Source organism: Peromyscus eremicus, chromosome 23 (assembly GCF_949786415.1).
Source record: "Peromyscus eremicus chromosome 23, PerEre_H2_v1, whole genome shotgun sequence".
NCBI lineage: Eukaryota > Metazoa > Chordata > Mammalia > Rodentia > Cricetidae > Peromyscus > Peromyscus eremicus.
In genome coordinates this window covers 11,306,123-11,329,454 of record NC_081438.1, presented here as the reverse complement: position 1 = coordinate 11,329,454, position 23,332 = coordinate 11,306,123, and the positions used below count along the sequence as shown (strand labels likewise).

General features: G+C 46.9%; 1 protein-coding gene, 1 non-coding gene and 1 pseudogene across 2 annotated transcripts; 1 reads left to right on the top strand and 2 right to left on the bottom strand.

Annotated features, from left to right (window-relative positions):
- Nucleotides 1–689: 689 nt before the first annotated feature.
- Nucleotides 690–5,468, bottom strand: Rpl6 (ribosomal protein L6). Its single transcript, XM_059248995.1, has 7 exons — nt 5,358–5,468; nt 4,249–4,497; nt 4,063–4,164; nt 3,079–3,222; nt 2,363–2,411; nt 1,030–1,214; nt 690–877 (listed from the first exon to the last, which is right to left on the bottom strand). The coding sequence occupies exons 2-7, from the start codon at nt 4,495–4,497 to the stop codon at nt 725–727; spliced, it is 882 nt and encodes a 293-aa protein (XP_059104978.1). The 5' UTR covers nt 5,358–5,468; the 3' UTR covers nt 690–724.
- Nucleotides 4,776–4,910, bottom strand: LOC131898715 (small nucleolar RNA SNORA42/SNORA80 family). The gene has a single exon (XR_009376017.1). It is a non-coding gene; the product is annotated as a small nucleolar RNA SNORA42/SNORA80 family (small nucleolar RNA).
- Nucleotides 5,469–14,682: 9,214 nt separating the features above from the next.
- LOC131898571 (pre-mRNA-processing factor 17-like) lies at nt 14,683–16,297 on the top strand (annotated as a pseudogene).
- The last annotated feature ends 7,035 nt before the right edge of the window (nt 16,298–23,332 follow it).

Below are 23,332 nucleotides of genomic sequence, written 5' to 3'. Positions count from 1 at the left end.
CTAAGCAGAAATGGTTTATAACTGAAAGGACTCTGGTCATTTCCACATAATTTAGCTTTGATCAGTTCAGGACGATTCCACTTTTTTGGGGTTGTATGTGTTTTGTTTTAAGACAGGATTTCTCTGTGTAGCCTTGGCGGTCCTGGAACTCAGACACACCTGCCTCTGCCTCCCTGGGATTAAAGGTTTGGGCCACCACTGCCCGGCTGACTCCACTATTTATTAATCTGTTAAGGGTGGAAGAAAATTCAACAAGAGCTGGGTGTGGTGGTGCATGCCTATGTAATCCCAGCCCTGGAAGCAGAGGCAAGCAGATCTCTGTTGAGTTAGAGAAACCCCGCCTCAAAATAATTAAAATATTTGCAACAAAGCAAGATGAATCCAAAGCCAAGAATGCTGGTCCAAAACTGTGAGGACAGGCCCACAACACACACCACTCCCCTGCAACCCCACTTTGTAAGAGGTAAAACTACACCCACAGTAAAAGTTAGCCATGGCTGTGTGTGCCCAAAATCCACCACCAAGTGGGGTGAGGGGTATAGACAGCAGGATCCAGGAGCTCACTAGATGGCCAGCCTAGCATATGGGTTTCAGAACAAGTAGGAGAGCCTCTTACTGAAAGGGTCGGAGGAAGATACGGAATACCTCTAAAGTATTCACCCAACACGTGAACACACAAAAGACACAAAGAAACATGAAGTTGTTTAATTAGGTTGTTAGCAGTTTAGAAAACCAGTTTGTGAGGATACATCCCGTTCGTCAGAGAGAACTGAGATCGCAGGTAGCCCTGGAGCTGAGGAACAGCTTTGATCTTTGGCAAAATCTGCGAGTCCACAGCTTTCTGATCAGCCTTTCGCTGCTCTGTAATCTCGTATTTCTACAGAGAAAAGGAAACAATTAGAACCAGCACTCCCTAGAAACAGTCCTACTTCTCAGGGACTGATAAAAGCAACCCCCCCCACTTGTCCACTCTAAGCACAGCAGACCAAGGATAACTAAGGTCACTCTTGCCATCTCCAACAACCTCACCTCCTTCTCAGTGTCGAAGATCTCCCCCTCCTGGTGTCTGGGCTTGCGCAGCTGCTTCTTCTTGAAGTAAGTGTCAGTCAGGTGTTTGGGGATTTTAACTTTGCTGATGTCAACTTTTGTGGACGTGGCAATGACAAATTTCTGGTGTGTTCTTCGCAGAGGAACTCTGTTGAGGGCAAGAGGTCCTGAGGGGAAAAAAATTAAATTGGATGGATCCAAGTTTGAAAATAAGAAATTAACATTGAAGAATTAAGATCTGGTCTGTGCATGGTGAGGGAGAGGAAGGTGGATCTTGGTGAGTTTAAGGCCAGATTGGTCTACACAGTGAGACCCTGTTTCAAACAGACAGACAAAAAGGTTAACTGGGGCATAGGGGCAGAGACCTAAAAAGATGGTTCAGTGGTTAAATGCAATGGCCACTCTCGCAGAAGACCCTTAATTGGATTCCCAGCATCCACAGAGGGTCCATAACTGCCTAATTTGGAAAATGCCATCTGCTCCAAAACCAGGGCTTTTCTCTCACCCTGACTTTTCAAGGGACCCAGGTGAGAAGAGGGCCATCTTTTACACAGGCTGGCTGAAATTATGGAGTATGCTTATCTGGAATCATTCTCTCTCCTTACCACTGTCCTTGAGATCTGCCTGTCTCTGCCTCCTGAGCACTGGGATTAAAGGTGTGCTCCGCCCCACCCAGCCATCTTTCACATTTCACCTGTATAGAAACTCCCCATGCCAGTGTGTACAGCTCCAAGCGTATTATGGGGACAAAAAGTCACACTGCTATCAAAACTTGCAGCACAGAGGGGAGCACTTGGAGTCCAAGTGTCCCGATCCTGCCGCTTCTCTACCTGGCACACCTGTAGAGTACGTTTGCACGTGCTATACCACACACAGTACACCAGGAGGAGGGGAGGGTACACCTGCACAAGTCCCCTTTCTCCTTGTACTGTCTAAGTCCTAGGGATCAAACTCAGGATCTCAAGCAAGCATTTATTTACCCGTTAGGCCACAGCTTTGATTACACCCGACTGCCGCAGAAAAATAAACGAACAGTGGCTGGTGAGACAGCAGGACAGGAAGGCCTGAAATGTCCTCTGACCTCCGTATGTACTTCCTGCCACAAAAATCTAAGGTTGTGTCTCAATTTCACAGCTGAGGCAGGAGGAGTGCAGTAAGTCTAAAGCTAGCTAGAGCTATATGGCATGCCTTGTCTCAAGACAGGAACAGTCATTGGCACCTGCAATCTCAACACTTAGAAAGCAGAAGGACAAGGCTACCCTGGGCTCCACGACATCCTGCCAAAACAAAAAATACTAAGGATCTTCTTTCTTACCAGTCACAAGTAGCAAGCCGCTGGCCAGCTGCTTCAGGAAAACCACTCTCTGGAAGTCAAAGAGAAAATGACATTTAGCAATTGAGCCCCAACTTCTGAATTAACCAAAACACAAAGTCAGTAAAGAAAAGGTCTAAGGCAGTGGCTCTCAACCTTCCTAATTCTGGGACCCTTTAACACAGTTCCTCAGGTTGTGGTGACCCCCTAACCGTAAAACTGTTGCTACTTCATAACTGTAACTTTGCTACTGTTATGAACTATAACGTAAATATCTGATATGCAGATGATTTAAGGTAACTTCAAAGGGGTCAAGACCCACAGGTTGAAAACCACTGGTCTAAAGACAGTTGTGGGAACACACACATATAACCTAGCACTCAGAAAGTAGAAGCAAGAGGATCATGGGTTCAAGCCCAGGCTGGGCTAAATGAGGTCTTCTCAAAAATTTTTTGGAAAAAAAAAAAAAAAATACACCAACAAAAGCAATTTCTATCCATACAGTCCAGCTAATCTATTAAGGAAGTAAATCACATACGCAATTCACACAGCACCAAACACAGCATCTATACAGTAGGTAAAAAAGCAGGATGCGGTAGGCAAGCAAGGACCAGGCTCCGCTGAGTGACGAGGCTGCTTCAGAACATAAATCACAAATCCCCCCACAGACCATAGAAAACAAGCCTATTATGATCCAGGCCCCTGTGGACACTGCTCACCTTGCCCCTGTGGCGCCCGGTAAGGATGATCAGGACGGTCCCAGGAGTGATGCTGGCCCGAAGCCTTCTCACGTGCTGACTGAAGGGCTTTTTGCCATGGCTCAGCAGCTTCCGAGGCACATCTTCGGTAGGATAATACCTGGGCTGGAGAGAGTACAAGCACCATACTTAAGAAACCTTCTCGGACCAGGAGGGCTGAGTTCAGAGATACACCCTCCTAAACCCCCAAAAAAGTACCAGAAACAACACGAAAAGGAATCTCTATACCTTGGATGGTTCCTCTAAGCCAACCAGAGTGTTTCTCAGTAGACCAGGCTGGCCTAGAACTCAACAGATCCATCTGCCCCTGCCCCTCCTGAGTGCTGGGATTAAAGCCTGGCTTAAGATTCACTTTAAATTATGTTTATATGTCCTTCTGTGTGCATATAAGTGTAGGTGCCCAGGCCAACACTGCCCTGAATTCCACTAAAGCACTTCTTCAGAATGCTTCAGCCAGGTATGGGGGAAGCAGGATAACAGGGAATTTCATGTCAGCCCAGGCTGAAACCCTTTCTCAAGCACAACAACAATGGGGGAGACATGGTTTGTTTTCTCATGAAGATAAAGTATGTCAAACCTCTTCTACCTCAGCAGAATCCCAGCAGTAGAAATACAACTCACATCCATTTATCCACAAAGGAAAACAAACGGCACAAAAGTAGACATCGGTACCAGCTTGTTAAATTAACTCACACAATCCCGACTTTGCGGTGCTGGCAACAGAGAAGCCAGAACTCTGGTGTGCTGGACCCCGCCCCCAGCTACACCCCAGCCTGACAACTCATACCTAAGTACACCATATTGACACAGCACACGCGCGCGCGCGCGCGCGCGCGCACACACACACACACACACACACACACACACACACGCACACGCACGCACAAATCTACACCTCCACATCCCTCACATTAAAATCCAACTCCCGCCTCCTCCAGCTCTTACCATTTTTCGAAGCTTCACCACCCGGGTACCGCCGTTCTTGTCACCACCAACCGGCTTTGTGACAGTAGCAAGGACCTTCTCCTTTTTCTTCTTCTTTTCAACCTGCCGAGACAGACGCCGTCAAGGCGTGCGGCAGACAACCACCGGTGTGCGGCGTGACGGTGGTGGGGCATTTCCTTTCCTTACCTTGGTTTTGGCAGCTGAGTACTTTCTTTTGTACAAGGCCTTTCTGGAATACATAGCAGATCGGGAGTACCTGCCGATTCCTCTAACCAGGACAGGGTTCCGGCTGCAGTGGGGCTTCCCCTTCCTGGTCTTTTTAACCTTGGTTTTACCCTTTTTGGCGGCACCGGCGGCAGGGGCATCACCGCCAGCCTTCTTGGCCGCAGGTTTCTTCTCTTTTGTGTCAGGCTTTCCGCCCTTTTCACCCGCCATCTGGTGATGGTAAAGAAGAAATAAAAGGCATTTTCACCAACCACCCGTAACGAGCCAGTACCCAAACCAACCTGCCGCTTGCAACAGGTCTGCCTCCCAAACGCCACACGTGTCAACGTCTAGGACCACTCGGTTTTTTGTTTTTTTTTGCTAGAAAACTTACGTGGTTCATTAATTTATTCTTCTATTTCTGTGAATCAGAAAATCTAAGACAGTCTTTGGAAGAGTCCACCCGGCAAGGAAGCCCCTTGCTTCAATGAAGCCCGCTGTCCCCATTTTACTGTGCGACCCACTTCAGTGCCAGCAGCCTACAGGCGGAGGCCAGGCAATGGTTCGGGGCCCCCGGGTTGCTCTAGCACGGGACACTATGACAGGCCCAGGGCAACGGGCCTGCCATAAATCCAAACCCATGCACTTGCTCGGAACTTTGGAAGTCCACTCTCTCCGGGGTCCCCGACTCGGCCGAGAAGCCAAAACGGGGCACTCTCCGGGCGACTTCCGGGGGGGACGCCGCGGAAGCAGTTTCTCGCTCCAGTCGCAAAACCCAAGGCGGCCGAGGCGGGCTCTGCGGAGTGTGCTGGAACCCCGACCCCGGCTGAGGGGGCGCCCCTCGCCGCACAGACCCTCCAAGACTCCCCGGGCTACGGCGCCCGGTAAGGCCCGGCGGCCGTCTCGGGCGCTACGCTCGCTCTTCGCCCTCTCCCAACCCACGCCGACAGAAATGAAGCTCCCGAGAGACCTGGCGAGTGACCTCGACCATAGCGGGCCCCGGGCGGTGGCGCTCGGACGTCCCCCGCCTTCGGATGGACGAAGATTGGGGTCCCGAAAACGGCTCTTGCGCAGACGCCCGCCATTCCTACCTTGCAAGATGGGAAAGAGAACTAAGGTCCCGGCTTCCGGTCTATAAGCAATGACGGGAAGGTGTCTGAGATCACTTCCTTCCTGTGTGGGACATCATGGGAAATGTAGTTTTTCCTATACCGTGGGCACTGCAACGTACCCTGACTGGGGAATACTTTTCCTTAAGCGGTAAGGGCGGATGAGAGGGCTCAGCGAGTAAAGGCGCTTTCTTCCAAAGTTATGATCAGAATTTGATCCTCGCGACCCATGCGGTGGGAAGTCGAGAACGGGCTTTACAGAGTTGTCCTCTGACCTCCGTGAACGCTCACACACAAAATGGTAATTAAAAAATTAAACTTTAGCCTGGCGGTGGTGGCGCACGCCTTTAATCCCTGCACTCGGGAGGCAGAGCCAGTCGGATCTCTGTGAGTTCGAGGCCAGCCTGGGCTGCTACCAAGTGAGTTCCAGGAAAAGCACAAAACTACACAGAGAAACCCTGTCTCGAAAAACCAAAAAACTTTAAATTAATAAAAGAGTGTTTGTTCCTATTAAAAGTTAGACTGAGCTAGTATTCTTTGAAAAATAAACGACAGGGTATATGTGACCGTTCCTTGTTTTTTCAATTACATTTTTATTCATTTTATGTGCATGTTTATGTATGTGGGGGTGGGTGCATACCACAGCCTACAGGTGGAGGTTGGGGGAGAACACCTTGGGGGAGTCAGTGCTCTGCTTCTAACACATGAGTTCTAGGAATACAACTGAGGTCATCACACCGGCCATACAGATCACAATTCTTTTCTGCTTCACAGTGCTTAGAACAACATGTACACACATCAATTGCGATACTCCTGACTCAAATTCCTGTCTTCTATTTGTCTGGTACCTGTTGCTAGTGGTAGGAGATTTTCACTTGGATTTCTGTGTGTGTGTGTGTGTTGTGCATGTGGAGATCAGAGGACAACTTACAAGAATCAATTTTGTAGTTCCACCATGTGGGTCCCAGGGATGGGATGGAACTCAAGAGTTTTTTTTTGGGGGGGGGGCAAGCATCTTTACATGTCCTTGGCCCGTCACTGTGATTTCCTCAGCACCAAACCATCTGGCTAAGTAAGGTGACATGACACTGACGACATGTCCCTGAAGATACCAGAGACCACAAAGAAGCGCTGTGAAAGACACATACATGCCTTAGAATAGAAGCCAGTCTCTTTCTCCCCGACCCCTTTTTGGTTTTTGTTTGTTTGTTTTAAGATTTATTGCCCGGCGGCGGTGGTGGCACACGCCTTTAATCCCAGCACTCAAGAGGCAGAGCCAGGCTGATCTCTGTGTCTCTGTGAGTTCAAGGCCAGCCTGGTCTACAGAGCAAGATCCAGGACAGGCATCAAAACTACACAGATAAACCCTGTCTCAAAACAAACAAACAAACAAAAAGATTTATTTATTACATGTATAGTGTTCTGTCTACACGTATGCCTGCACACCAGAAGAGGGCGCTAGATCTCATTATAGTTTGTGCCACCATGTGGTTGCTGGGAATTGAACTCAGGACCTCTGGAAGAGCAGCCAGTGCTCTTAACCTCTGAGCCATCTCTCCAGTGGCCCCCCTCTGCCCCCTCTCCACTTTTGTTTTTTCAAGACAGTGTCCCTCTATGTAGACCAGGCTGGGCTCTAATGCACAGAGATCTGCCTGTCAAATACTGGGATCAAAGGAATGCAGTATCATGCCCCACTCAATCTGATTATCAGTGATTGTATTTTATGGCAGTTGAGGATCATTTGCTGTCCAGGTACAGCCTCAAGGAGAAGCTTTGACATTTGTCTCTCTTGCTCTCTTTTTTTAAGAATGGGAATGTTAGCACCTTTTTGAAAATTCTATTATTTAGCTAGTTAGCTAGTGTGCGTGTGTGATGTATGCACATGTGTGAAGGTGTGTGTGAGCGTGCAGGGAACCCATGCATGTGTGAAAACCAGAAAAGCATCCTGTCCTAGCATTCTGTGCCCTGTTTGCTTGCATGACACGCGAAGTGATCCGGTACTGAAGAGACAGGATCTCTTTCTGAACCTGAAGCTCATTATTTTTGGGAGGGGGTGGATTAGGAGGCCAGCAAGCTCCACGGATCCTCCTGTGGTATATGACTGCTGAGGATCCAAACTTCCTCTTGCCCTTTAAGACCTCCTCTCAGCCCCTCAGCACCTGTATGCGATCTCAGCAGCTGTTGCTGCAGAAAATGTCAGGGTGAAGCTCGGAGTTGCTCACTGAAGCTCCGGACAACAGGCTCTGTAAATGACTCGTGCTAGAACAGTTGTCTAGTGTCTCAAGGTCTGCAGTTCCGTTCCCTGCCCCCTGTCCCACCCCCCCCCACCCCCGTTTCCCCCGAACATAGGGAGGGAGGGAAGAAGGAGGGAGGAGGAAAGGAAAGAGGAAAAGTCTGACATCAGTCTTTCACTCATCTTGTGGAGTCCTAGACATGCATGCGGTAATGATCAGATACAGAAGTAAAAGCATAACTGAGCTCCCTCTTGTGTTTGGTTGTGGTATTGCAGAATGCACAACTATCAGGTTAAAAATTATTAAATTCCTCTTTCTAATTTATTGAGGACCAGGCTGGCCTCAAACTCCCAAATACCCTCCCGCCTCTGTCTCCCAAATGCTGGGATTAAACATGTGAACCACCACATGCAGTACCTTTGATCCCAGCACTCTGGAGGTAGAGGCAGGCAGATCTCTGGGAGTTCAAGGCCAGCTTGTTCTAGTCAGATCCTGTCTCAAAGAACAAAGTGAAGAGGAGAGTGCTGAAGAGACAGCCCAGCACTCGCTGCTCCTGTAGAAGACTCAAATCTGGTTCCCTGTGTAAAGCAGAGCATTTGTGGAGGTCAGAGGACAACTTGTGGGAGTTGACTCTCTCTTTCTGCTTTGTGGGTCCTGAGGATTGAACGATAATCATCAGACTTGGCAGCAAGTACTTCCTTCATATACTGAACCATTGGACTGGTTCCTGGATTTTGTTTGTTTGTTAGATTCATTTGTTTATTTTTATGTGTGTGTGTCTGAGTGTATATCTATTCATCTATCTACTGATGTACTTACGTAGATAGATATAGATAAATATGTATAGGAAGACAGATAATAGGTCAATACAGATAGCTAGCTAGCTACCACACATGTGCAGAAGTCTCAGGAAGCCAGTAGAGAGTGTTGTGCCTGGGACTGGAGTTACAGGCAATTGAGAGTTGACCATGTGGATGCTAGGAACTAAACCCAGGTCTTCTGAAAGGGCAGTGTATTAGTCAGGGTTCTCTAAATTAACAGAACTTATAAAATGAATCTATATATAAAGAAAGGGGATTTATTAGAATGGCTTACGGGCTGTGGTCCAGCTAATCCAACAATGACTACCTGTAAATGGAAGGTCCAAGAATCCAGTAGTTGTGATATTTTGTTTGTGCTCTAACAAAGCTTGCCTGGAGATCAGATGGTGGAGCTAGCCACTAGTTAACCATAGAGGTCAGGTAGTGGTGGCACACATCTTTAATCCCAGCACTTGGGAGGAGGAAGCAGGAATATCAGGAGTTCAAGGCCACCTTGGGCTACATGAGATTGAATCCCCTCTTCCCAGATTTCTCCTCTTTTTATCCTCTCTGCCCGCCAGCGCCACCTACTTCTCTCTCTTGCCTCGCTATTGGCTGTTCAGCTCTTTATGAGACCATCAGGTGTTTTAGACAGGCACAGTAACACAGCTTCACAGAGTTAAACAAATGCAACATAAACAAAAGTAACACACCTTAAAATAATATTCTGCATACAACAGTCCTTTACCTTCCCATAGACATATCTGCATTGGACAGGCCTGAGGGAGAACAGAGGCCAGAGATGGCCAACAAGGCAAGCTCAGGAGCCACCTGTTCAGGCCCACTGATCAAATAGTACTATGATTTTTTACATTTGCTCAGTCCCTTTGTGGCCTTGGAGGTGCACAGGGCTGCTTCCATTTCCTCGCCAGCTGCTTTTCAACTAGAGGAGGAAATTAAGAGGGGTGGGATGTGCTTCAGAAGGGCTCGGGTTATCCCGGAGTCCCATGATAGGCTGGCAGGTCCCATCCATGGTGCCGATCATCTGTCCTCATTAGCTTGCAGGAGTTTATGTTTTTTTTAATCTTTCCCACATACACACAAGTAAGCGAATGTTCCACACCAGCCTTTCTATCCATGTACTTTTCGTGTCCTGGTGGTTAACCTCTAAGTTATGGTCCAGGACACAGATTCCATGTAGCACCTCATCTTGTTCCCACTAATGAGCAGACATGAGCCATTCCTCCCCTATGGAGGTACCCAGAGGTACAATCAAACCATGACTGCGAGGCTAGACGAGTACTCTTGCTCTGGAGTCTGTATCTGTGTCTAGAAAGTTCCTTGTATGTTTCATCTAATTAAAGCCCAGCAGGACAGACCTTTAACCCAACTACAGCTGCGAAGTTCTTTGGAGTACCAAAAAGGCTGCATGTTCTTCCCTCTTCTCTCCCCATATGTGACTAGCAGTTCCCCAAAGGGTGGGACAGCTGTCCTAGGTACCCCACCTCCCAAGTTTAGGTGTTCTCACTTCCCTGCCTTGCAGCTCACATCCTAAGGGCAGAACAGTTTTCTGGGTTTGACAGTGGATTGCTTTGGGACCCGAGTGGGGATGCAGGTAGCATCCTTGTCAGATCCAGGTCAGTCATCATCAAGTCCAATACTTTCCCCGGTACTTTTCATACCTGCTGCTCTTCAAAAGTTGTCACCTCCACTGATGTCTTTTGTACCCATCTAGAATGTGCTAGGTAGATTAAGTGTCACAGCTCCTCCCACCTCAAGAATTCAAGTCTTCACGTGTCAATGCTGTGTGGCATATTGATGTAACTCTTTTTTTTTTTTTCTTTTGATATAACTCTTTTTTTTTTTTTTTTTTTTTTTTTTGGTTTTTCGAGACAGGGTTTCTCTGTGTAGCTTTGTGCCTTTCCTGGGACTCACTTGGTAGTCCAGGCTGGCCTTGAACTCACAGAGATCCGCCTGGCTCTGCCTCCCGAGTGCTGGGATTAAAGGTGTGTGCCACCACCGCCCGGCTTGATGTAACTCTTAACATTTCCAGGCTCCATTGGGTTGGGGAAACATTTCGAGTTATCTAAGATAATCTTCACAGCTTCAAGACTGATAGCATTTATGGAAGTCAGTACCAGGCCCTTGATTGAGGCCAGCTCTGACTAGTGAGGAGTTTTTCTCTTTGCGTCTGGCATCTCAAATTTAGATGTGAAATGCAGACTTAAATGAATCGTCTGATGTTTCAGCGATTTGATTTTTGAGTCTGTATAGACCAGGCTTGGTCTTGAACTCAGATCCAACCTGCCTCTACCTTCTGAGTGCCGAGATTAAAGGCAAACACCACCATGGCCAGCTTAAAAGCTGTAACAGGTCTATAGAATTAGACCCTTAGCCGGCGATGGTGGAGCAGGCCTTTAATCCCGGAACTCGGGAGGCAGAGGCAGGCGGATCTTTGTGAGTTCGAGGCCAGCCTGGTCTACAGAGTGAGATCCAGGAAAGGAGCAAAGCTACACAGAGAAACCCTGTCTGGAAAAACCAAAAAAATAAATAAATGAAAAATAAAAAAAAAATAGAATAAGACTCTTCCTCCAAGGAGAGCAGTGCCTGAAGAACCAGTTCCTGAATGCCATCACCAAGGGTATCATGATCCTCAGGGTTAGAGACCTGGGACAGACCAGAACAGGCTCTGAGGTATCAACTACTGTCACTAGAGATTGCATCTCCAAAGGGCTGACAAGCAAAAATTACAAGCTGGAGGTCTCCGTGGAAGAACTTTGACACACTTAACCTCAGAAGGTTAAGTCACAAACCACACTCAACTCTTCACCCAGAACACTGGTCATGGGCACATGCCACACACAACAAAGCCTGAGACAGGTTGTTCCTGTCAGTAGAAAGTTCTTAGCGTGAGGTCCTAAGCAAAACCCCCCTGCAACTTTCAACCTACATCCAAAAATCTAAGGTGCCTGCTTGCAAGGACACGGTCAGGGTCAGGCCTGTGGACCGTTGACATTCACTCATAGGAAGGGGTGGAGGCGGTCTTTGGTGCCTCACCTGAGGTTCTAGGTGCTCTAACCAGCTTTGGTATGCAATTCTGCTCCAATTGCATGGGTAGCTCCCTGGAGGTACTAAGCTCCCTGGAGGTATTGAAGCTGGGGAAAGGGGAATTGAAGGAAGCTTCCATCTGTATGGCATGAGGAAGCCATCCATGTTGGGTTAAGGCTTTGCAAGTGTGGCTGTTTATGGCCACACTTCCATAGTTGGTCCCTTACCCCACGTGTGTAAGCCAGCCCCCAATAACCTTGTTTCTTCCCTAGGTTGAGCACTGGTGGAATGACACTTTGGGGTTTGTCATTGGGCCAATGTGGAGGGTGAGTAGGCGTTCCCAGGGAGGAGTTCAAGTCTTCAGAGGTTAAACACAAGGGTTGGCAGAACTTAGCCTGATCACCTGCCTGGAAGGTCAAGGCTGGATGCTCTCAAGGCTTAGTTGCAGAGACTAGAAGACACTATGGATCTATATCAGTTGTACAGCCTACAATCTCCAAAACTTGGATCCTTGAGCCCTGGGCAACTTTGCCTTTGTCTTGAGCTCTCAACTCCATCCACATTGAACTTGACTAGAGACAAGTGTGACCCCAAACCTTCAATTCCCCACCACAGCTCTCTCCAGGCAGGGAGACTGACCACATAAAAGCCACTTGGGTGACCCACGCAGAGCCACTTTCCCAAGTAAGGACCAGATCACGAGACCATAAGTACTAAACTTCTTGAACACTTGGAAGCTGCCAGAACTACAGAGGACTGTATACATCCAAGCAAAAGCTTTCTACGGACTAAGCGTGGTGATGGATTAATAATGTCTGCCACTGGTGCAGGGAACCACAGTGGCCGGTCTGCCATGAACCGTCAGGTTTTTACCCTACATACAGGGAAAGTGGGGCTCACCTGAAGTCAGGGTTGGGTCACCCTGTCTTCAATACTGCTCTCTAGAGTTCTTTTTTTTTTTTTTTTTTTTTTTTTTTTTTTTTTTTTGGTTTTTCGAGACAGGGTTTCTCTGTGTAGCTTTGCGCCTTTTCCTGGAACTCACTTGGTAGCCCAGGCTGGCCTCGAACTCACAGAGATCCGCCTGGCTCTGCCTCCCGAGTGCTGGGATTAAAGGCGTGCGCCACCACCGCCCGGCTCTCTAGAGTTCTTAAGCAAATCAGGATACTGAAAAACTGGTAGAGTCTAAGCACAGGACAGCAACAACCAAGAGTTTCTCTTGAGGATGTTTGAGAACTTCAGTTTCTGTAGCATAGACGTGGTTTTAGATACAATACGGAATGGTGAAATTCACCTTAACATGTTGACTCAAGTATTTAACATTTTGTTCTGTTTGGGGATCTTACTACACTGGGGGTTTTTCCAGTGATGGACATAGTCTAGGACAAGTACTCCCTCCCCCCCACACACTCTGACCCAAAGGGGACACAGCACACACCCAGTATTGGGATCCCCATAGTCATAGGCTATCCTAAGGAACTACAACCAACATCAAAGCTGGGTTCTTTCAGCCACTTTGACCAGGTGGTTGATGGAAGTTGGACCATTGTCATAGGAGCAGGGGATAATTTTTAAAAAGATTTATTTATTTATTATGTATTCAGTGTTCTGCTTGCGTGTCAGATCTCATTACAGATGGTTGTGAGCCACCATGTGGTTGCTGGGAATCGAACTCAGGACCTCTGGAAGAGCAGCCAGTGCTCTTAACCGCTGAGCCATCTCTCCAGCATGCAAGAGATAATTTGAAGTGATGACTTTCACCTGTGCTCAGTCAGACCTAACCAGAAAAGTGAGCAGGGGGGTGGATTTTGGGGGGGCTTAAAGGCAGCTGCCCCCTGAGGCAGGATGTGTGGTTTATAACACTGTTAGTGTTCATGGCCCCACTACAGAAAGAGCTTGACTAGTCTATTTGAGCATCCTCAGTCTCCAAGTCTCAACTGCAGCTGACAGCTCTGGATACTGTAGACCTGTCCCCTCAGCTCCAAGGTAGGTAAGCCAAGAACATGTGAGAAAAGGCAGCACAGCTTCTCCCACACCGTGAGACTTCCAACCCAGTGTGCATGCCCTTGTGTAAGCCAAGAACAGGGCCAGAACTGGGCACAACTCTAGAATTGTTGTGTTACAAAGCAGAAAGGTGGCTCAGGGAAGATGGCCCCACTTTTAGCGGGGCCCTGGTTAAGTTGGGAGTTTGACTTTTAGACTCAGAAGTCAGATTCAGAACAGTGAGGGTTCAGTGGCTCACCACTGTTGGCTTGAAGATTAGCTGAGCTCTGTGAGGTAGGAGGCTCAGGGGCTGGGGCGGTAGCCATACTGACGAGCCAAAGACATCAATCCCTCATACCCAGGACTGAATGATAAGTGTGAGTTTAGGGGCCGGGCGATGGTCTACAGAGCAAGTTCCAGGACAGGCTCCAAAGCTACAGAGAAACCCTGTCTCAGAAAAAAAAAAAAAAAAAAAAAGTGAACTTAGATTTGCCATCTTCTTGCGGGGAGGAGGCCGGGGCAAAGGATCAGCTTAATACATGGATCTCTGTTCAGAGAGGACTCTCAGTTAGTCTTTAAGACTAGAATGGGGGCTGGAGAGATAGTTCAGAAGTTAAGAGTACTGGCTGCTCTTCCACAGGTCCTGAGTTCAATTCCCAGCAACCACATGGTGTCTCACAACCATCTATGATGAGATATGGTGCCCTCTTCTGGCCTGCAGGCAGAATACCGTGTACATAATAAATCTTAAAAAAAAAAATAGGGGTTGGGGATTTAGCTCAGTGGTAGAGTGCTTGCCTAGCAAGCGCAAGGCCCTGGGTTTGGTCCTCAGCTGGGGTGGGGGAGAATGTTTGCCGGGCGGCAGTGGCTCACACCTTTAATCCCAGCACTAGAGAGGTAGAAGCAGGAAGATCAGGAGTTCAAGGCCACCCTGGGCTATATGAGGCTGAATCTATCTAAAAGAGAAACAGAGCTAGGTGGTGGGGCTCACACCTTTGATCCTAGCACTTGGGATCTCATGCCTTTGATCCCAGCACTTGGGAGGTGGAGACAGGAAGTGATATGGCAGGGTGGAGAAAGGAATATAAGGTGGGAGGAGACAGGAGCTCAGCCCCATTTGTCTGAGGGGTTGGCGAGGTAAGAACTATCTGGTGGCTGGCTGCTCCGTTTCTCTGATCTTTCAGCCTTTGCCTCGATATCTTGCTCCAGGTTTTTACTGTAAGACAGAGAGGATCTGTTGCAGTCATGTCTGCTGCAATGACAGCCACTTCATATGGTTTAGGGTCTGAATCTGACTTGGACAGTGAGGGCAGTCGGTGTCTGCTGCCAGTCGGTGTCTGCTGCCGGCCGCTGACTCTCTCATGCACTTGACCAAATCGCCTTCAGCCAAGACCTCTCTGACAGTGGCGGTGGACTTGGCTCCGGAGGTGGCAGTTAAGGAAGATTTGGAGACTGGAGTTCACCTTGATTCTGCTGTTAAAGAACAATATGAGACCATGTTTGCTCCTGAGTTTGGACCAGAAAATCCCTGGAGAACACAGCAAATGGCTGCTCCTAGAAATATGCTAGTGTCTGCTAAATATATTGGTTCTGTGGAAGAAGTTGAAAAGAATCGAGGTTTAACTGTGTTTGAAACTGGTCAGAAGAAAACAGAAAAGAGGAAAAGGTTCAAAGAAGAGGACGCATCTAACATTGATGGTTTCTTGGGACCGTGGGCAAAATATGTGGATGAAAAAGATGTAGCCAAACCTTCAGAAGAAGAACGAAAGGAGTTGGATGAAATCACAGCAAAGAGGCAGAGAAAAGGCAAACAGGAAGAGGAGAGACCTGGGGAGGAGAAGACAATCTTTCACGGTAAGGAAGTGTATGACTATCAAGGCAGGTCCTTCCTGAGCATACCTCGGGATGTTGGTGTTAATCTTCGATCTTCTGTGTCACCCAAAAAATGTTATCTTCCCAAAAAACAAATTCATGTGTGGTCTGGACACACACAGGGTGTCAACGTGGTCAGGCTGTTTCCTCTTTCTGGACATTTGATGCTGTCTTGTTCCATGGACTGTAAAATTAAGCTATGGGAAGTTTATGGAGACCGACACTGTCTGAGAACATTTACTGGTCACAGTAAAGCTGTGAGAGACATCTGCTTCAACACTGCAGGAACACAGTTCCTCAGTGCGGCCTATGACAGGTGCCTGGGACACGGAGACAGGACAATGTCTATTAGGATTTACAAACGGAAAAGTACCCTATTGTGTCAAGTTCAATCCCAATGAAGACAAGCAAAATCTCTTTGTGGCTGGGACGTCTGACAAAAAGATCGTGCAGTGGGATATCCGCAGTGGAGAGATTGTTCAGGAATATGATCGGCATTTGGGAACTGTCAACACCATTGTTTTTGTTGATGAGAATCGGAGATTTGTGAGTACATCTGATGATAAGAGTCTAAGAGTTTGGGAATGGGATATCCCTGTGGATTTCAAGTGCATGGCAGAGCCCAATGCACTCAATGCCTGCGGTGACTTTGTCTCCAAATGGGAAATGGCTAGCAGGCCAGTCAGTGGATAACCAAATCCTCATTTTTGGAGCACAGAACAGATTCAGATTAAATAGAAAGAAAAATTTTAAGGGCCATATGGTAGCAGGCTACGCTTGTCAGATAGACTTCTCACCAGACATGAGCTATGTGATTTCAGGAGACGGAAATGGAAACTTGAACATTTGGGACTGAAAGACCACCAAACTCTACAGTCGGTTTAAAGCCCACAACGAAGTGTGCATAGGTGTAGTGTGGCACCCACATGAAGCGTCCAAGGTCATCACGTGTGGTTGGGATGGCCTCATTAAATTGTGGGATTCATGAGATTAGTTCTTTCACAATCTGGGATCATTTTTGATCCAGTGTCATATTTAACTAATTAATAAAACGTGTTGGATGACAATTTGGTTTAAAAGTAATCTTTTCGGCCGGGCGGTGGTGGCGCACGCCTTTAATCCCAGCACTCGGGAGGCAGAGCCAGGCGGATCTCTGTGAGTTCGAGGCCAGCCTGGTCTCCAAAGAGAGTTCCAGGAAAGGCACAAAACTACACAGAGAAACCCTGTCTCGGAAAAAAAAAAAAAAAAAAAAAAAAGTAATCTTTTCATGTATGGCCTTATGAAGTTGACCCATGGTTTTTGTTAAGAGCGTTGTAAATGTGCCTCATGGAAGTTCATTGGCAGCTTCATTTTGTTCTTTATAGGTGTTATTTATATGAAGAATGTCCAGCCATTTTTGGCTTTTAGTTAATTTTAGATACAGTCACATTGATGACCAAAAATAGTCCTCAAAAAACCCACCACCACCACCAACAACAAAAAAACAAAAAACAGTAAGCATTTAAACCTTGGAGTCATTTCCCCAGACCCTGCTTTTTTTTGGAGACAAGATTTTGCTATGTAGCCTCAGCTAGACCAGTGCTTGCTAAATAGCCCAGGCTGGCCTCAGACTCTCAGCAATCATTCTGCCTAGCCCCCGAGTGTTAGGATCTCTGGCAGGTGCTCATATACCATATGACCATTTTCATTTGGTTTAATGTAAGGAAGACCGGTTGCTTTCACAGTTGAGTAAGAAATCTAGATAGGATTCTCTGGTCAAGCTACCGAGGCTGACCTGGAAGTTACTCTGAAGTTCACCTTGGCCTCAAGATTTGTCTACTTTGGACTTCAGTGCTGAGATTTGAAGCATGTATCATCATTCCCAGCGAAAAAAGTATCTTTATTTATGTAGTCTTGTGGCACCTAAGTATGTATGTGATGTGCAAGGTTATGTATACTTGTTGCTGTTTATTCACGTGGGAGTCGCAAGTGCACATGTGCTATAGTGTGTGTGTGTGTGTGTGTGTGTGTGTGTGTGTGTGTGTAGGTCAGAGGTCAGAGATCCTCCCTTTCTAGCTTGATTGAGACAGGGTCTCTTTGCCATTGCATATACCAGGCTGGCTGGCGGGAGGGTTTTTGGAGATTCTCTTGTCTCTGGCTCTCATTTGTGCCATGCTGGGGTTACAGACCCCGTGCTGCTGTGTCAGATTGTCTTGGGTCCTGGGGATCCAAACTAACATTGTCAGGTTTGCTGAAAAGTATTTTCACCCGTTGTACCATCCGCCCTGGCCTATTTATTTACTTATTCATTCAGTTTTGGTTTTTTGAGACAGGGTTTTTCTCTGTGTAGTGCTGGCTGTCCTGGATCTCGCTCTGTAGCCCAGGCTGGCCTCGAACTCACAGAGATCCGCCTGCCTCTGCCACCTGAGTGCTGGGATTAAAGGTGTGTCCCACTACTGCCCAACTAGGCCTATTTATTTTTAAAGATTTTATTTTTTATTTCCGATTTTATGTATGTGTGTGAGTGTGTGTATGTGTGTGTGTATATGGGTGTGTATGAGTGTGTATGTGTGTGTATGTGTGTGTATGGGTGTGTGTGAGTGTGTATGTGTGTGTATGTGTGTGTATGGGTGTGTGTGAGTGTATGTATGTGTGTGTGTGTATGGGTGTGTGAGTGTATGGGTGTGTGTGTATGGGTGTGTGTATGGATGTGTGTGTGAGTGTATGTATGTGTGTGTATGAGTGTGTGTGTATATGGGTGTGTATGTGTGTGTATGGGTGTGTGTGTGAGTGTATGTATGTGTGTGTATGGGTGTGTATGAGTGTGTGTATATGAATGTGTGTGTGAGTGTATGTATGTGTGTATGAGTGTGTTTGTGTGTGTATGAGTGTGTATGTGTGTATGAGTGTGTGTATGTGTGTGTATAGGTGTGTGTATGGGTGTGTGTGTGAGTGTATGTATGTGTGTGTATGAGTGTGTGTGTATATGGGTGTGTATGTGTTTGTATGGGTGTGTGTGTGTATGGGTGTGTATGTGAGTGTATGTATGTGTGTGTATGGGTGTGTATGGGTGTGTGAGTGTATGTATGTGTGTGTGTATGGGTGTGTATGAGTGTGTGTGTGTATATGGCTGTGTATGTGTGTATGGGTGTGTGTGTGAGTGTATGTATATGTGTGTGTATGAGTGTGTATGGGTATATATGAGTGTGTGTATGGGTGTGTGTGTATATGGGTATGTGTGTATGGGTGTGTGTGTGAGTGTATGTATGTGTATGTGTATATGGGTGTGTATGAGTGTGTATGTATGTGTGTGTGTGTGTGTGTGTGTATTCTCTGTGTGTGAGTTTGTCCAGAGTATCATAGAGACCAGAGGTGTTAGATCCCCTGGAGCTGACCTTACTGGCAGTTGTGAGTTGACCAGTGTGGGCGTTGGGAACTGAACCTGGGGTCTTCTGCAAGAGCAGTGCAAACTTTTAGCCACTGAGCCATCTCTCCAGCAGTATTTATGTATTTTTGAGTGGGTCTTACATAATTCAGGCTAGCCTCTAACTTTCTGTGTAGCTAGGGATGACTTTGAACTTCTGATTCTCCTGCCTCCATCTTTTGAGTTCTAGGATCACAGTCCTGTGCCGCCATGTCAGGTACACAGGGTAATAGGATCAAATCCAGGACTTCACGAATGCTAGGCAATCACTCTACCAAATGAGCTGTATCCTCAGCTCCCAATAAACTTTTTTTTTTTTTTGTGTGTGTGTGTGTTTTCTCTTTGTTTTGAGAAAAGTTCTGTGTAGCCATGGTTGGCTTGGAACACAACATGAAAACCAGGCTGACCTCAAATTGATAGAGATCCACCTGCCTCTATACCTTCCAAGTCCTGGAATCAAAGGCATGTGCCTGTGCTTTTAAAACATTCTACTTTGCCCAGCTAAAAAAATTTAAAAAAGACTGTATTACATTTATTTATTTATTTATTTATTTATTTATTTATTTATTTATTTATTTGTGTGTGTGTGTGTGTGTGTGTGTGTGTGTGTGTGTGTTGTACTCATGTCAGGGTACATGGGAAGTCAAAGGACAACCTATAGGAGTCAGTTCTTTTCTTTTCACCATCTTGCTGCCCCCAATAAAGTATCTTTAAGCGAGTATATTTGAACTTGTTATCAACCAGTCACTGTTAGGTTCTAGGCACATGTAGCGGAAGGAGACAATGACCTTGTCGTTTAAGGAGCTTGCGGTCTGAAGGAAGACCCAGTGTTCTGTGTTCAGCCCCAGTGTGTTAGGGGCTGATAGAGGCATGGCCAAGTATTGTCGGGCCCACAGGAAGAGGCATGAGCAAGCCTCCTGGGGCTCACAGGAAGAGGTGTCAACTTATTTTTGGAAAGCGGTCAAGAGTCTTGCCCAGAGTGTTATCCCTACTTAAACTGGAGTTTAGTATTGCCTGACATTTAGTTCTCCAGCTGGTCAAAGATTTGAAGACTATTCCAGACCTTGGCTGGTAATGGAACCCAGTTGGCAATACTTTCCTGGCATGGGTTTGATTCCCAGCACTGCAGGAATTTTGTGTGGTATAATTACAGGATTATATGCCTGTAATCCCAGAGTTTGGAGGGAGGGGCAGGAGGATCAGAAGTTTAAGGTCATCCTCAACTACACAGTGAGCTCAAGGCCAACTTGGGCTACCTGTCTCAAACAAAAGGAGGTGGGGGACTGTCGAGATGGCTCAGAGATTAAAGCACACTTGCTGATTTTATAGAAGACCTGGGTTTGTTTCCCAGAGTCCACCTGGTGGCTCACAACTGTCTGTAACTCCAGTTCCAGATGATCCTACACCCCTTCTGAATTCTGCACACACTGCACTTATAAGCACCCCCCCCCACATATACACATAACTTAAAATAAAATAAGTCTACACTTAAAAATTAATATTTCACTGAGTTTGGTGATGCGTGCCTATAATCCTAGCAATTTTGAAGGATGAGGTGCTTGGAAGTTTGGGGCCAGCCTGGTGGGTTTCAGGTTACCCTATGTGACTATGGTCCTTGACAAATGGAGGTCCTGCCTCTTTACAAATAAATTTTTAGCCAGGCGGTGACGGTGCATGCCTTTAATCCCAACACTTGGGAGGCAGAGATAGGCAGATAGATCTCTGAATTCAAGGCCAGCCCGGTCTACAGAGTAAGTTCCAGGACAGCCAGAGCCACACAAGGAAACCTTGTCTCGAAAAACCAAAAATAAATAAGTAAAATTTTAAAAAATGAGAAGAATATTCCAGACCCAAATAACTAAACTTTGAAAAGCAACTATGCCAGAAAGAGGAAGAATGATACCTTCGGCAACTGTCGGTTTATGTGATGGTATTTGTGTCAGCCATATATGGAAGGGTCTGGTGTAAGTGGGAAGATTCCAGCTTAATGTTCAAGGCCTTGTGCCTCCTTCCCAGAACAAAAGAGTGATACAATTCCAGTTGTGTTCTAGATAGATCTAGATAGCTCTCCATAGAGTGTACAGAATATAGCCTAGAGCGTTTTCCACACTCAAAGAGCTCCAAGTCGCCTTTGAAAAGGAGCTGATGAGAAATGGTGTCTACTAAGACCTCGGTCTAGCAGGCACCACCCTGAGTGCTTCACAAACTCACTCTGTAGGGCAGAGAGGGACACTGACCTAAAGGAGGCCCTTCGGCTTGCCTGTGACATCCACCATCCTCGTGGGCAGATGCAAGAATTGACTCTGTTATGACCCTTCCTCTTAGATTCCTGATGAAGGGCCCTGAAGGAGTCCTAAGCAAGGACATCTGCCTTTGGACAGAGCAAGGACAGCTGTCTTTGGACCAAGCAAGGACAGCTGTTTTTGGACGGTGTAGATAGGCGAGGCTTCTTATCCCAGAGGAAGTCGTCTCCAGTCTGAGGTTGGAGGCAGGGAGGAAGTAGATTATTTCACAGCATGTGGGGGCGGGACTGAGGTCCCTCAGCATTCGGGGAGTGTCATAGAGAATGAGGTGAGTGGTGGGGAGATGAGGGATCGGAGAAGCGAGCTGGGATTATTAGGCTATGTATTTATTCCAAATAATTGGACTGTACCCTAAAGGCAGCGAGAAGCTATTGAAGGATTCACTGTAAAGAGTATTGGGGCTGCACTGTGGATGAGATCACATACTCCTCAGTGTCCATGGGGATGAGCCTGGGGACCCCAGCAGAACACTGAGTCCCAAAGGTGTTTATAACCTGTATGTAAAATGGCACAGACACAGAACCTAGACACATCTCCCATATACTTTGATTGTTCCTTTATCAGGTAAATATTCAACAAATACTCAAATGTCACTTCAGAAAGGACTATGCTAAATACCCCACTTAAAATGGTCACACGGGGACAGCAAGATGGCTCCATGGATAAAGATGCTTTCAGCACAGGACTGTTGACCTGGGTTAGATACCCGGAACTGACCCTGAGAAAGGTGTTCTCTCACCTCCATACACAGGCTGAGGCATGCACATGCCTTCCCTCCCCCACCCTCCTCCAATAACAAGAATAAATGAAATTAAAGAAATGATCATAGCCCAGCTTGGTGTCACACATCTTTAATCCCAGCACTCAGGAGGGGTTGGCAGGTAGACCTCTCAGTTTGAGGTCAGCCAGGTCTACAGAGCGAGTTCCAGGGCAGCCAGGGCCACACAGAGAAACCCTGTCTCAAAAAACCAAAATAAAATAAAATAATAAAAAATGATCATGCTGTTAGCCTTTCCTACTTCTCCTGAGTTTTGCTTTCTGTTACCCACAGCCAACTGCAGTCTGAAACTATTAATCAGAAAGCTCCAGAAATAGTGCTCATGGGTCCAGAAGAGGGCGTCTGACTCCTTGGAGCTGGAGTTACAGATAGTTGTCAGCCGCCAAGTGGACGCTGGGAATTGAACCTGGTCCTCTGCAGAAGCAGTTAGCTCTCCAGTCTGTTGATCCATTGTGCAGCTCCCAGTTCATCAGTTTTAATTTCATGCTTTATTAAGGTGCAGCTGTTCAAGAAATCCTTATTTATCTAACAAAAGCCCCCCTCTCCTCCCAAGTAGCGTACTGGTATTAACAACTTGGACAGTCCAAAGAGAAGTTATGAAGGGCTTCTTTTAAGTGAAAAGGTAAAATTTCTTAACTTAGAAAAACAATACAAACAAAACAAAATAAAATAAGCACTTGCCAGGATTGCTATGGTATGCTATGGATTGCTACATGATATGATATGGGTGAAACTGCAAAAACGAAGGAATTTGTGCTAACTTTACTTCAAACTGTAAAAGCTATGGTCATGGTGCATAAGTTGTTTCTTTTCTTAAAAAACAAACAAATAGCGTCCCTCCCCCCCAAAAAAAATCAAAACAAAACCAAACCATCAGGGGCGGCCGGAGAGAATCAGCAGTTAAGCTAGTTAAACATTGTTTTTATTTGTTTGTTTTGTTTTTTTCGAGACAAGGTTTCTCTGTGTCGCTCTGGCTGTCCTGGAACTCACTTTTGTAGACCAGGGTGGCCTCGAACTCATAGAGATTCACCTGCCTCTGCCTTCCTAGTGCTGGGGTTAAAGGAGTGCGCCTCCACCGCCCATCAAAAGGAATAAATCTTAAAACACTTAATTATGTGTATATGTACGGGTATGTGCACGCTGAGTGCAGTGTCCGTGGAGCCCTAAAGAGGACGGTGGAACCTCTGGAGCTGGAGGTACAGGAGGTTGTGGGCCGTCCTATAAGGTATTGGGAACCGAACTCGGGGCCTCTGCAAGGGCAGCAGCAATCGCTCTTGACCGCTGAGACGCCTCCCATCCCTGCTCGTTTCTTTTCACATGTGCACTGGAGGCGCATAGGGTACTCTCATCGGTGTGCGGCGTCCCAGATTTAGAGGAGGAATCGCTCCCACAACCTGGCGTACAGCTCTTCTCTGCTGCAGAGGAAGCCCTCGGGCAGGGCCGGGCAAAAGGGAAGCAGGAAGTGGAGGCGTCGCAGTGCTGACGTCACACCGGCGCCGGCGGCAAGGGGCGGGGGCGAAGGCGGGGCGGCCGCGCAGT

Coding starts and splice junctions, on each gene's coding strand:
- Rpl6 (XM_059248995.1), bottom strand. CDS start 4,497: ATGGCGGGTGAAAAGGGCGGAAAGCCTGACACAAAAGAGAAGAAACCT. Junction 4,165..4,248: donor ACTCAGCTGCCAAAACCAAG/GTAAGGAAAGGA, acceptor CTGTCTCGGCAG/GTTGAAAAGAAGAAGAAAAA. Junction 1,215..2,362: donor CGGCTTGCTACTTGTGACTG/GTAAGAAAGAAG, acceptor TTTTCCCCTCAG/GACCTCTTGCCCTCAACAGA.